This window comes from Otolemur garnettii, unplaced genomic scaffold, assembly GCF_000181295.1.
Source record: "Otolemur garnettii isolate 467f Iridium unplaced genomic scaffold, OtoGar3 scaffold00019, whole genome shotgun sequence".
Lineage (NCBI taxonomy): Eukaryota > Metazoa > Chordata > Mammalia > Primates > Galagidae > Otolemur > Otolemur garnettii.
Genome location: NW_003852414.1, coordinates 6,863,373 through 6,873,686, shown reverse-complemented (window position 1 = coordinate 6,873,686; position 10,314 = coordinate 6,863,373). Strand labels below are relative to the sequence as shown.

Genomic DNA, 10,314 nt, shown 5'->3' with positions numbered 1-10,314 from the left:
TTTATTTTCCCCATTAAAAAATTCAACTACTTCTTTAATGTGGTTAATCTGAAATGTGTTCCCGTAGAGGCAACCGATTACTTATATAGCAAAGTCAAACAGTTAATGTTAAGAACGAGGGCCCTGGCCCACAATTAGAGTGTCAAATTAGCCACAGATAATAATCTAAAAGCAGAACCACCGTGGAATATGACTGGAATAGGGTAAAACTTGGCCTTGGCAGGGTCTAAAAATGAGTGTCATTGAAGTTTTCGTTACATCTGGAAATAAGGTGTTTTTTAAAAGATTATTTAAAAATACAATGTCTTAATTTGACAAGTGAGTAGTAACACTTTGGTGAGAAGAAGGCAGGAATAAACTTTATCTAATTGGACTTTCTTTTAAAAGAATCTGTTGAATTAAAATAATAATAATATGCCATGATGGTAGAAGGAAGATACTTTAGAAGGATCTTGAAATGACTAACTTCAAGGAATTTCTGGCAAGTCTTGTGATCATGGATGTGGATTTATCACAAAATTATTCTTGTAATCATTATAAGAAAAATAAGAACCTCAAACATTGGCCATTCTAAAATTTTAACCTTCTAAAATTTTCTTTTTTATAGGTTTCTGTGATAAATTGTTAACATGGCACTACTTTAAATAACTGGTTCTTAAATTTAGCCCTGGATTGTACAATAATAATAAATGTAATATTTTTAATAATCTTCAACGGACTATTACCCAAATATTTAGTTTTACCCATACAGGACCTATAAAGTAAATGTTTGCAGGGCAGATATATTCCCTTTTTACAGATTTAAGAAATGTAAGCTTTTGGTTTGCCTCTAGCTAGGAACTACTGGAACTTCTCTGATGCCTGGACGTTTCTGGTTTGGAATTGATCTTGAATGATAGTTAAAGCTTGAAAAATATTTCTGGCCTACTTATAGTTTACAGAATAACATGTCATCACTCCTCAGCATTCCCTAGGGATCAAATGTAATATAATTCTTCATTTTAATATATACATTCTAGGCACATTTTTACGTTTCTCTCTGTGGGATTATCTGGTCCATTTCATTTGCATTATATCTTAGTCTAAGGGGATTCTTCAGTTGCTCCTATGAATAAGTAATAGTTTATCAATCACTATCATTTATTGAGCTTATGCTGGAAACAGGTGAATTTAGCAAAGAACTGAGAATGAACTCCAAGTAGTTACAGAGGTTTTAGAATAACTGGAATTCTTTTTGTGAAAGGACTTTTGCGGGATTATCTTTTTTAAAAAAATTATTTAAAGAGGTTTTATTTCCTATCTAGTAAGCTATATGTGTGTGTGTGTATGTATACAAGTTGTGACAACTAAGTTTGTAAACTCATCCTAGAAAAAGTGCTACATACTTCATTGCTGAATATTACTATGGTCACCTTCAAGGTACTCTCCTGGCCATCTGGTGACCCTAGTGATATTCAGTGATGAGGTGCATAACACTCTTTCTAGGATGAGTTCTGGACCTTAATTGTTAGGTTTCATATGATAATGGCAACTCCAATGGCCATTCCAGAAAAAGAGTTCCGAAACCACTTTGAAGGCTGGACCAGGTGCTGGCGTCAGCGCGTGGCTTCCCACGGGGAGTACTTTGAGGATGACTATAGTGATATTTAGCAATGAGGTATGTGGCACGTTTTCTAGGGTGAGTTCATGAACTTAATTGTCCAGCCTTGTATTTGATGGGTGAATGAACAAGGCAACTGAACAGTATCTGCATAGTTTTCTGAAACAAAAACAAAAACAAAAACCAAACTTATCCAATATCCTCCAGGTCAGAAATTGAGAGGCAGAGGCCCGGAGACTGAAATATATTTTCAAGATAAGATTTCTGAAAAGTGTTTTGAATAAGGTGCCAGCCCTAAGAAATTGGGAGATTGTCTATTAAATCATCTGGACTTCTGGCTTCTTTAGATATTACTAGGAAGGCTCATGAAGTCTGTTGGGGCCCACTGGGGTGATTCTCAGGGTGGCCCACTCCGCAGGTGGCCTTCATGTTACCTGCTTGGTGCCCTCAGCCTCAGCATTAAGAGTACGTCAGGGTTTCCAGCGCTCTGCTCTGATGTATTTCTGGTCCAGGGCTCTGTGGACCATGTGGGAGCCATCACAGTCCTAGTCTGGGGAGCAAAGGCTGCTGCATTCTAGGTTTATACTATGGTGCCCAGATATCTCTTTGTTTCCTCCAATAGGCCAATATTCAGAAACCCGGTTTCTGATTAGAGCACAGCCTTACTTTGAGATTTCCTGCTTTGCTGGGTGTCAAGTCCTTATTTAGAAAGTAAATCATCTGGACAGTTGATCTGATTGGTCCTTGATTGTCTGTGATTATAGTGAGGTTATCCTGAAGCACATCTGAGTGTTAAGTATCCTAAAGGACCCAGAGCCAGCGGGGATGGTCCTCTAGCAGGATACTTGCTGGACACAGGGGATAATGTCCTGCCACCCCTCTGCCTGCCAAACCCTAGGCCTAGGGAATTTCTAAACTTAGGGAACAAACTTAGGGCTTGTGGCTCTGCTTAAGCTGTAAAACGCATACTCAACACTTGATACTTTCCATTAAGATTAAAGAACTCTCAAGTACAAGGGGCAGAATATGTTGATCGATGATTATAGTCATAACACTGTGCCTTTTTGTCTTCAAAAGGATCTTGCCCAGTTGTAGCTTTAACCTAATATCTAGACAACAAAACTCCCTGATCACATGTACTAAGAAAATGTAATAACCCTCTTATTGAGTATTTTTGCTGCAGCCATAGATTACCCTTTAATAGATGAGGCTTTAGTTGCCATATACCCTCAAGAATGCTGTCCCTGAGATGACTATGTCTTAGTTTGCATGTACCCGAGGGCCCTGGGAGAGTCCCAACGTTGGGGGAACAATGTATAGGAAGTCAACTCTAACAGAATGGATGATGCCAAAATATTAGAAATGAATTCTAAGTGAATTAGAAATAAATTCTTTCAAAGCCTCTGACTTGCTCTCCTCCACTAAACTACAGTATATTGAAGATTATATATTGCCCCAGATGTTTAGATGCTAGACAAACCCAAACAGCAGAATAATCCTCCAGTGATTTCTCTATTTAAAAATTGAATGACAGAGACGGTGCCTGTGGCTCAAAAGGGGAGGGCGCCAGACCCATATGCCGGAGGTGGCGAGTTCAAACCCAGCCCCAGCCAAAAAAAAAATTGAATGACAGTTTGCTGTGGTGATAGCAACATAGCAATTGTGTGTCTGGGTGGGTGGCAACGATGTGATTAAACAGTTGAACAGTCGTGGAAAGTAATGCACTTGTTACGGACAGAGAGAATGGCTCAAAAATGTCTGTATTTCATGTTGTGAGTTTCTTATAAATGTTATGAAAACATGCTCATTTACTATTCAGCTGAAGATACTTCAGCCATACAAGCTTGAAAAGATTTTGAAAGAAAGGAGATTCACACTGCTGGATCTTTCCAAAGAGCTGTGGCATAAAGTTTCCTTGGGTTTTATTAGATATTACAACAAATTATTTCACGTAGTTTTGTCACACTGCTTCTTGTAGATCAAGAGAGATTTTGATTTACTATCACTTTTATTTATGACTATTAGTGTTGGTTTGAAGATCTTTTGAACCAACTATTAGTGTTGGTTTGAAGATTCTTTTTTTTTTTTTTTTTTTGAGACAGAGTCTCAAGCTGTCGCCCTGGATAGAATGCCATGTGTCACAGCTCACAGCAACCTCCAACTCTTGGGCTCAAGCAATCCTTTTGCTTCAGTTTTTCCATTTTTAGTAGAGAGGGGGTCTCTCTTTTGCTTAGGCTGGTCTGGAACTCGTGAGCTCAAGCTAGCCACTCCCCTCAGACTTCCAGAGTGCTAGGATTACAGGTGCGAGCCACTGCCCCCAGCCTGAAGATCTTTTAAGGCGATGAAAGTACAATACAAATTTGTATTTCTTTCAGGTCATACTGGACAAATACTAAGTCTGAGTTATACTTCATTTTTGTTATTTAGAGTTTAATGTTATAAATTTTCCCTCATTTTCAGGTCCATTCATTACTTATGTGCTGCAATGTCTTTGAATAATACAGAATATATTTTCATTAAGTAAAAATGTTTCCAAAGTATACACACACACACACACACACACACATATGTCTTTATATACTTAACACTTATTTATTCTAATGAAACTGTTATGGTCTTTGTGAGGTACTAGAGCTTATTTGTTAAAAGTTCTTTTTGTACCATTGTATCTGTTGGAAGTCAGAATCTCTGACTTCCAGATATGTCTTTACTCAGGAAGAGATGAGCCCCTGGATGCTCTGGATAAATCACTGTTGACCGTGGTGCAGCCCCTCACCCATGAGCGTTCCTTCTGCTCCCCCAGGGAGGATTATTGGTAAGCTTAGGGAGGGGCTGGGAAGAGGTTCTGTGGCCTGGGGAAGACAAGTTATGCTTCATTGCCCCAGTGAACCCTGTCCTTCTTTCTGGGGGGTCATCAAGGAAGGCGGTGACCGGTCCCATAAGGAGTTTGCTCTTCTGTGTCCCTGGCTTGTCCTATGCCCAAGGGGACTGCTGAGACTGAGCAGATCCTGTAGCTGTCTCATCTTTCTTGTCAAGATTCAGTATATGAACTACTGGCGCTTGGCAAAGCCATCCATTTGCTTCTGCACCTGTGGTCCCCAAGCCGGGGTAGAGGACCAGAACTGTGTGTGGTTAGGAACCTCCACACACAGCTGGAGGTGAGGGGCAGGCGAGCGAGTGAAGTTTCGTCTGTATTTACAGCCGCGCCCCTTGCTGGCATCCCCACCTGAGCTCCGCCTCCCGTCAGATCAGCAGTGACGTCAGATTCTCACAGGAGCGTGAACCCGGCTGTAAACTGCACAGGGGCGGGATCTAGGCTGTGCGCTCCTTCTGAGCATCTAATGCTTGATGATCTGAGGCGGAGATGTAAGGTGTTCGCATCATTCCAAAGCTATGCTGATCCCACGTTGGTGGAAAAATCGTCTTCTGTGAAATGGGTCCCTGGTGCCTAAAAGGTTGGGGACTGCTGTTCTACACAATGCACAGAGACAGTGAATAGACATTGTCCAGTTCCTGTGTGTCCCCTTTCTGTCAAGCATCGCCTACTTCTGTAGTAGGAGTGAGATGAAGGGTGTGGTAACACCCCAGGTCAGCTGTCTTAGGTGAAGAGAAATGAGATCCATAGCGATAAACGCTGCTGAGAGAGCAGCCCGCCTCCTGAACACTCAACATTCTGCAGCAGGTGGAAGTACAGTGGGAAATGTCACCTCGCCCAGGACGTTAGGACTGTCACAGAGGCATGACTGTGTCTGTGGGCAGTTAGTGGACGAAATGAGAGAAATGTCTTTCTGAATGTGCTTGGGTACAGTCAGCTCCACTTACTGCCAGCTTCCAAGGAGGCACCTTCCTGGCGCCTCTGTTCCCTCCTGGGGACAGGAGCGGGGGGGGGGGGGGGACTCCCTGCCACACTTTTACACACCCTAAGAACCCCCACGTTCCCCCAATTTTTGCATTTGCTATTTCAGGTCCCTTAAGCTGATGTCAAAATTCCTTCTCATCCCTCCTCCCCTTTTGATGTGAAGAAAAACAAATCTTTCATTCCTTTGTTTAAGGATCTGAGAGCCCAGAGGTCATGAATGAAGAGAGCTGGGTGTGAAGAAGAGGCTTTACCATCTCATGAATAAAAGGAAACACGTTCTGAAGGCATCAGGTGACTTATCTCCGAATCCCTGGGACGCTGTCACGGACCGTAGGGGAGTGTCAGCCCAGAAAGTGTTGCCTGAAGTTATTAAACCAAGCGGTTTCATCTTTACTGTGATTCAAACTGTTAGCGCTTCCTTTCCTCTGGGATCCAGCCTGCTGTGGCCTCTTTTAATGTCAGCACTGGCTGTGCAGAACATTGCCAAGTCCTTAGCAATCCATTCAGGAGCGCAGGGGGATGGCTGGGAGCCCCGAGGTGTGCAAAGGCACCCCAAGTCCACCAGCGAAGTCTGCGCCACGGTGCCCTCTCTTCGCCTGGCTCCTTCCAAGTGCCTTTTGGGCTTCCCTACTGCTTATTAAACAGCCAAGTAAAGAAATCAGTCATCCTATATGTGCGAGAGGCATTCACAAGTTGCCAGAGCGGTTCTGTCCTAGCGTTTGGCCTCCACGTGGCTGAAAGAAGAATAATGAAGCCAAACAGGCCGCCCAAATGGACACAAAACAGGGATTATGATGTTTCTTTGTAGTTAGCCTCTCTCTTTGTTGGCATGAACGTTCACCTTGAACTTACCTGGTGGTTTGAAGTTAGGCATTCCAGAGACTCAGCTGTAGAAGATGGGTGAAGATTTCCCCACTGTTCAGGAGGAATGATGCTTACACTGACCGGGCTAGTTTATTTCAATTTTCTTCAACATGGGAAAGATCACACATGCGAATAGAAAGGCTTTGTCATTAAGCAGCTGTCCGCTAAGAATGCGTGCTTGCGATGCAGTCTGGCTGAAACAATGGAGATGTTACAACAAAGACAAATTTCTCAGCGTGGCGTCTATAGATCAGTGGGTAGCACCGGCCAAATACACCCAGGCTGGCGGGTTTGAACCCAGCCCGGGCCTGCTAAACAACAATGACAACTGCAACCAAAAAAAAGCTAGGTGTTGTGGCAGGTGCCTGTAGTCCCAGCTACTTGGGAGGCTGCCGTAAGAGAATGGCTTAAGCCCATGAATTTGAGGTTGCTGTGAGCTGTGACGCCATGGCACTCTGCTGAGGGCGATAGAATGAGACTCTGTCTCAAAAATAAATAAAAAATTTCTCAACCATTTTACATGTACGCACACACATACACACCCCAAAGCAGCTGCATTCATTCAGATTAGCTGTTGAAGTGGTCAAGAGCAGTTAGACTTAATTAATGAATGTCAATTTAGCTCCTAAAGTCAATAACTTCTCCCCTGGGGGCTAAGATTGAGGGGTGAAGGGAAGTAAGTGGTCCCTTAATAGCTAATTAAATGGCTGTACCATTTTCTGGATTTTTGCATGCTGACAAGGGAAGTACGGCTTTGATTTCTTTCTTAATCAAGAAGAATTAAGACAAATTTTGCTCTGTAAAATGATAAAAGTAATTCCTGTATCCTTTATGGAAGATCTGAGGGGTTTTTTGTGTGTTTGTTTTTGTTTTGTTGATGATACATTTCTACATGTGCTGATGGTACCAGACAAAGACAGGGCTTCTGGGAGGCCTACACGTTAAATGCCCCCATCTGGATGGGCTATTCCCACCTGGATCTGTCTCCTCCTGGTGCTAGATTTCTTTGGCTGTATGTGTTTCCAAAATCCTGTCAATTTGATCCAAGGTTTTAAACTAGAGTCTGGATTTGCTATGGTGTTACAATTCAGAGCTATGTGGGGCTGGCAGCCTTTATTATTAAATTCTATTCTTTTGACTTATGTATCATCCCCGGCTGTCCCCACCCCCCTAATTGATGATGTAGCCATCCATTTCCACACTTTATGGAATATTTATTATACACACGAAAGAGAAGAACTCCACTTTCCTTTCCTTTTTTCTCCTCTTCCTGGGTCATCAGTTAGCCATGTTGGAAGGAGTGGAGAGGAAGTAATTCCCTTAGGAATTGGCCTTGGGTTTCTGGAAACCTAGACCCACAACATCTTTTTTATGTATTCTGTTTATCTAAGCATTGAGAAAAACTTGAGTATTGGTTTATCTTATGCTTCCAACTAAGAGGAATTTCACAAATACTAGAAATCTTGCAGGGGAAAATAAACCCGTTTTCACCGGGTGATTCATCTAATAGGCAGGAGATATTTGAATGAGTGGAGGCTAGAATTGGATTCCTTGAATTGGATTCCTTGAATCTTCTGGCATGCGGAGCTTTTGATTCAGAAGCAATCCCCAAAGTTTGGAAATTGGTTTCTGGTAGGAAACCTAGTAATCTGACAAATATCATATTCTCATTCCACAAAACAACATGAAACAAAACAGGCTTGTGTCCCTGTTGGTACCAAGAGCGGTGTTCTTCATCTCTAGGGGGTGAGGGGCGGCCTATGCCTACAGGACCCGAATGCACAGGCATCTCTCGGCTGAGGGACCTTCCTGGTAGAAAGTTGATTTTTTTTTTTTTGAAGAACAAGGAACTATTTGCAAAATCTGATTTAGGAACTAATAAGCTAATGTTAATATTAAGAAAAAGTAGAAAGATAAGAATTTGACAAACAACTTTAACTTTGGGGGAGGAGAATCCCTCGTATTTCCCTGGGTCCCCTCTCGGAGAATCTCTGGGAAGCCTGGAGGTGAGGCCTGGGTCCTTGGCGCCTGTCTCCACGTTGGGAGTGACTGTCCTGGGCCCGCGCTCCGCGGTGACGCCACTGCGCGGGGTTGGCCCTGTGGCGCTCCCGGGGACGTGTGTGTGTGTGTGTGTGTGTGTGTGTGTGTGTGTTTCTGGTCCATGCTGACCGCGGCTCAGTGAGGGTTCCAGGGGCACGTCCGTTTCAGCTTGTTTCTATTTTAAAGGCTGGAGACAATTAAACCCAATGTCTGGTGCCAGTAATTTTTTTTTTTTCATCCACAGAATTGCTATTTTTAGAAACAGTTGAGCCAGTGGTGGTGGCGTCTGAAAGCTCTGGAATCTTTTCCTTCGTGCGGCAACAAATTTTTCCTGCAGAGGCTCCTCGGTGCTTTTCTTGGGCTCAGCGGTGCGGCTTGGATGGCTCGTTCCCTGGGAGCGCGCGCGCTGAGCCCTTTGGAAACCAGGCAGCAGGACGGGGATCAGCGGCCCGCAAAGGGGAAAAAATCAGGCCTGGGAAGGGTCCTGCAAGACAGCTGCTTTATTTATAGTTCCGAAAATGGTGCTTGTTGGGCTGTCCTGAACTTTTGTGGAGGTTCAAATTTGGAAACTGTCATGATCAAAATGACAGCGGTAACTGTACCTAAAAAATTTTATTTTTCACTGTCTATGAAACAAGTCTGCATTTATGGTAAAACGGGCTACTTTTAATCTGGTCAGATGGGAGTTAAAAAAGAAAATGGATTGAGCCGGATTCCATTGAGCCCTTAACCTTGTATGACACAAAGATGTTTAAGGTATAGATTTTTACTTCAGGGAGAATAAATGAAATAAGCATACGGATTTCTAGAATGAAAATAACCAAGGAATGTTGTTACCCCAAAGTGTATATTAGAAAGCCCATTTATTTGCGGGTGATGTTGATCTAGGAACATTCTAGGATTCAATGTGAAGCAGTGTGATGCTGCTCTAGGAACATTCTAGAAGGATCCAATGCAAAGCAGTGCTTGCCTTTGTATAGGTTTGAGAAATTCTCCGTAATAGTAAACAAAAAACTGTAAGAGCAAAATAATAAGTATTATAAAATAACTGAAATTAAACAGCAGAACAGCCCGCAGGGTGCAGCCCGTATCAATGCTACTTTAAATGAACATTCCAAGTCTTAATCACATATATTAGAAAATAAGAAAGACTAAAAATTTGCCAGTGAAGTGCTAGACCCAGCACAACAGATAAACAAGCACAGAGCAAGCAGAAAGGAGGCAGAGGGAAGGAAACCATAAAGATAAGGAGAACAATTAACAAGCTAGAAAACAAAGTCGTGATAAAGAAAACCAGCCAAACTAGAAGCCGGTTCCTTGACGTGAGTGATAAGGCCGACTCTGGCAAGAATGGCCAAGGACAAGAGGGGGGAAATCGTGGAAGAGGAACAGAACATAATGACTGAGGGAGATTTCAAAACCTCAGGGAATACTACGTTCGCAAACAGAGAAACTGGATGATTTTCTAGAAGAATACCGGCGACACAAATTGATGAAAGAAAGAGCTGTAATACACCTGTCATCAGCAAAAGAAATGAATTGCATGAATGATCTACAGCCTTCCCCCAAATTGCTCCTTCTTCAAAACAACAACAACAAAACAACCAGACCCAGCCAAAAATCTTCAAAGACCAGATAAGCGCTGCTTTGTAGAAACTGTATCAAAGAATAAAAACAGGAGAACTCCCTACACCATTTGATACGTCTAACCTTGGTAATAAAACTGCACAAGGAAAGTAAAACAAAATAAAATTATAGTTAATTGTGAGCAGGCATACAAGGATCTTAAATAAAATAATAGTAAATGAAATCTATTAAAATATGTAAAGAGTACATTTTTTACTAGTTAGTGTTTCTCTTAACATTGCTGGATGATTTCTATTAGATCATCATTATGTAATTCACCACATGTGTATATTTAAGGGTGTATGAATGTTACTATACGCTTTAA

The 10,314-nt window shown here is 42.3% G+C and overlaps 1 protein-coding gene across 1 annotated transcript; it reads left to right on the top strand.

Moving 5' to 3' along the window:
• Positions 1–8,083: 8,083 nt before the first annotated feature.
• On the top strand, positions 8,084–8,969 carry CUNH10orf126 (chromosome unknown C10orf126 homolog). The gene is given in 2 exon segments (XM_023511477.1): positions 8,084–8,135; positions 8,608–8,969. Coding segments are annotated over 2 exon segments (414 nt in total).
• The last annotated feature ends 1,345 nt before the right edge of the window (positions 8,970–10,314 follow it).